This window comes from Galeopterus variegatus, unplaced genomic scaffold (genome assembly GCF_000696425.1).
Source record: "Galeopterus variegatus unplaced genomic scaffold, G_variegatus-3.0.2 Scaffold960, whole genome shotgun sequence".
NCBI classification, from domain to species: domain Eukaryota; kingdom Metazoa; phylum Chordata; class Mammalia; order Dermoptera; family Cynocephalidae; genus Galeopterus; species Galeopterus variegatus.
In genome coordinates, this window is record NW_007727071.1 from 225,084 (window position 1) to 228,094 (window position 3,011).

General features: G+C 61.4%; 1 protein-coding gene across 1 annotated transcript in view; it reads right to left on the reverse strand.

Annotated features, from left to right (window-relative positions):
- MAPK8IP2 (mitogen-activated protein kinase 8 interacting protein 2) overlaps positions 1–2,842 on the reverse strand; it is a 9,584-nt gene extending 6,742 nt beyond the window's left edge. The window contains exons 1-3 of the mRNA XM_008573739.1: positions 2,764–2,842; positions 1,778–1,883; positions 327–524 (exon numbers count right to left, since the gene is read on the reverse strand). Coding sequence (XP_008571961.1) covers positions 327–524; positions 1,778–1,883; positions 2,764–2,828 — 369 coding nt within the window. The 5' untranslated portion in view covers positions 2,829–2,842. The remainder of the gene's footprint in view (positions 1–326; positions 525–1,777; positions 1,884–2,763) is intronic.
- Between the last annotated feature and the right edge of the window lie 169 nt (positions 2,843–3,011).

Genomic DNA, 3,011 nt, shown 5'->3' on the forward strand with positions numbered 1-3,011 from the left:
CAAGCCCCCCAAGCCCTCACCTCTGAGGGGCTCCTGCGACACTGAGCACAGCACTGTCTCCTGCCAGGAGGTTGGGGCCGCCGGGCCGAAGCCTCCGTTGTTGTTCAGCGAGTCCTGTGAGGGGGCGAAAGGAGAGCAGCACTGGGGGGCCACCTCCCGTGGGGGCAGAAACCGGGTGCCGTGGGGTGCAGAGTCCCAGGTGCTGTGGCCCAGGCTCAGCTCGAGGACGCCGTGGTCTGGGCACTCACCTGGGCTCCCAGTGCAGTCAGGTGGAGCGTGGTGGGCCGGTGCTTGTGCGGTTCCTCCAGGGAAGGCGAGGGGATGACCGTGTCTGGGGCAGGGGCCTCTGAGCCAGGGCCTCCCTCCTCCTCGCCCTCCCCACCTCCCTCCTCCTCATCCTCGTCCTCCTCCTCCTCGTCCTCATCCTCATCCTCATTGTCATCGATCATCTCAAACTCCTGGAAGTCATCCTGGAAGGAGCAGATGGGGTGCGGCTGCTCCGAACGCCCCAGGGAGAGGCTGTCCTGCAAGGAGGAGGAAGATGCAAGGCTGGGCCAGAGTGCGACAGTGACCGGGCTCCCGGGTGCCAGGAAAGGGGACAGCAGGGAGCAGCAAGTCAAGCCAGAGTCGCTCCCAGCAATTTTTCTAACAATCTGCTTAAGACACACGGGGATCACTCCAGTCCTTGGGAAGGTCCCAAATCCCCAAGGCTGGATGATAGAGATTCTCAGAGTGGTCACAACCCACCCTCTAGCCTCGTTTCACTCCCAAGCCCATCACTTTCAACATCGTCACTGGTTCCTTCATAGCATTTTAACACAATTCACAATCACTGTACATGGCTTTTGGTATGTCTCTCTCTCCCACCAGACTGCAAACCCCACCAGGCCAGGGTCATGTCCGTATTGCCCTAGAACAGGACCTAGGGCTCAGTGGATATTAGCAAATACCAAGTGAATGCATAAATGAGAAGACAGCCTGCATTCTGAAGACTTAGCAAGTCTGCGCCAACTTCAAGGCCTTTGGCACAGTCAGTCCCTTCCCAGCAGGGCCTCTCCTCCACTCCCTCCTCCTACCCCATCTGCCTGGCTCCTACTAACCTCAGGGCATAGTTGACATTTCCTTTGGGACGTCCCCCTGATTCCCTGTCTGAATTGGGCTCCCTTCCCCCTCATCATACTTTGTGTCCCTCCTAGACTCCAATCTGTGACACTTAGGGGGACAGCCATTGTCTCTTTCTCCCCTACTAGGCTGAAAGCTCCTGAGGGCAGCTGTCTGTTCTGCTCCCAGCACCTGGAAGCTCTCAGCACTTGCCACAAGACAGTTGCTCAATGTTCTTGAATGAATGAAAACAAACAGGGAGAGACAGGGAGGAAAAGGAGCAGGAGATGGGGGAGAAAAGACTGCAGGGGTGGGGACAGGGCTGGGGCGGGGACAAGGTTGAGATGGCATGCAGAAGGGGTTAGGTCTTTCTGAGAAGTGATCAGAGGACACCCAAAGCAAAAGCACACCTCCCCTTCCCCAGGCCAGCCTGCTGATGTGGTCCTGGGAGGACTGCTGGGGAAGGCCCTCAGTGGAGGACCTACAATGTGTTAGAAAAAGAGAGGTTTGATACAAAGAAGGCCCCACGGCCAAGGATCAAATGTGGGGGACAATCAGAGGACTCTGAGTTTCAAGACTGAGCTCACACCCACCCTAAGACCCCAAGTAAATGTCAAGCAGAGCCTAACCAAGGCTCTCCCTTGGGCAGGTTTTGTGCATCCAACCCTTTCCCCACCTTCTCGCAGTGGTCTGAGTCGTAGCTGAGGCCCAGGCCACAGTCATCGGTGATCTCGGACAGGTCTTCATCATCAAATTCTTCCAGGCTTATGTCCTGGGGAGGCCTGGAGAGGAGGCCAGGGATCAGAGAGCCACCAACCCTGGACTCCCTGCCTGGGAGCTGGTGCTGATGAGGGGCCAAGGGAGACCTCCAGCTCCTAGGCCCCTTGGTCTCCAGACTCTCCAACTTCCAGATCCACATCCTGCCATCATCTCGAACCCCGAGCTCCGCTCTCCAGTGGATCTCAGATCTCCCCCGTCTGAGCCATGCCACCCCAGGGGAGCCACCCCTCCCCCAGACCCCCTCCCACCCCTCCTCCCTCGAAGAGCCAGCGGCCTCTCCTCCCTTCTGGCTCAGCTCCAGGCCCTCTGGGTCACAGCCTCAGCCTCAGGGGAGTCAGCCTGAGCGGAGCAGGGGGAGGGGAAGCTGGAGCTGCAGCAGCAGGGGAGGGAGGGGTCTGGCCTGCTCTGCCAGCGGAGGCTGGCCTATTTGTCTCCCCCTCTCCTGCCCAAGGAAGGCCTATACCCGGAGGTCCAGCCCCCTCCACACCCCAGTCCCTTCCCGCAGGGCTCCAGGCTTCATTTCAACCTCTCCCTGCATGGGACGCAGGGGCCAGGCTGGGGCCCCCACTGAAGAGACGCCCAAGGCCAAAAGGACACCGCTAGGCACAGAGGTGTGCCCAGCATCCTGCCCCCTCAGAGGGCCAGTCCAGGGCCTCCACCCTTGACACGTCAGCTGTCCAGGCTGGGTGCTCAGCATCCCAGCAGGAAGTGGAGGAGGGGGGTCATGGGGACTGGGCGGCGGGGGACAAAAATGGAGACACCCTGAACCAAGGGATGGGGACGGATGCGGAGCAGGAATCAGAGGCCTCAGGACCAGAGAGGGGTCTGGGGCCTGGGTCACCGTGGGGGCTACGGGGAGGCCCGGGGCGCCGAGATGCGTACCTGCAGCCGGGCGGCGACAGCGCGTGGAAGGTGGACAGAGAGAACATCTCCGCCCGCTCCGCCATCTTCTCCGGAAGGGCCGCGACTGCGGCGGGGGAGGGGTGCGCGCAGCGACAGCCCCGCGCGCCCTGCGTCGCTCCCCCCTGTGCTCGGCCCCCGCGCTTCACCTCGTGACACGCCCTGCGACACGCCGCCTGCCCGCGGCACACCTCGACACCCTGACACCCTGCCAGGACGCCGCGGCAGCG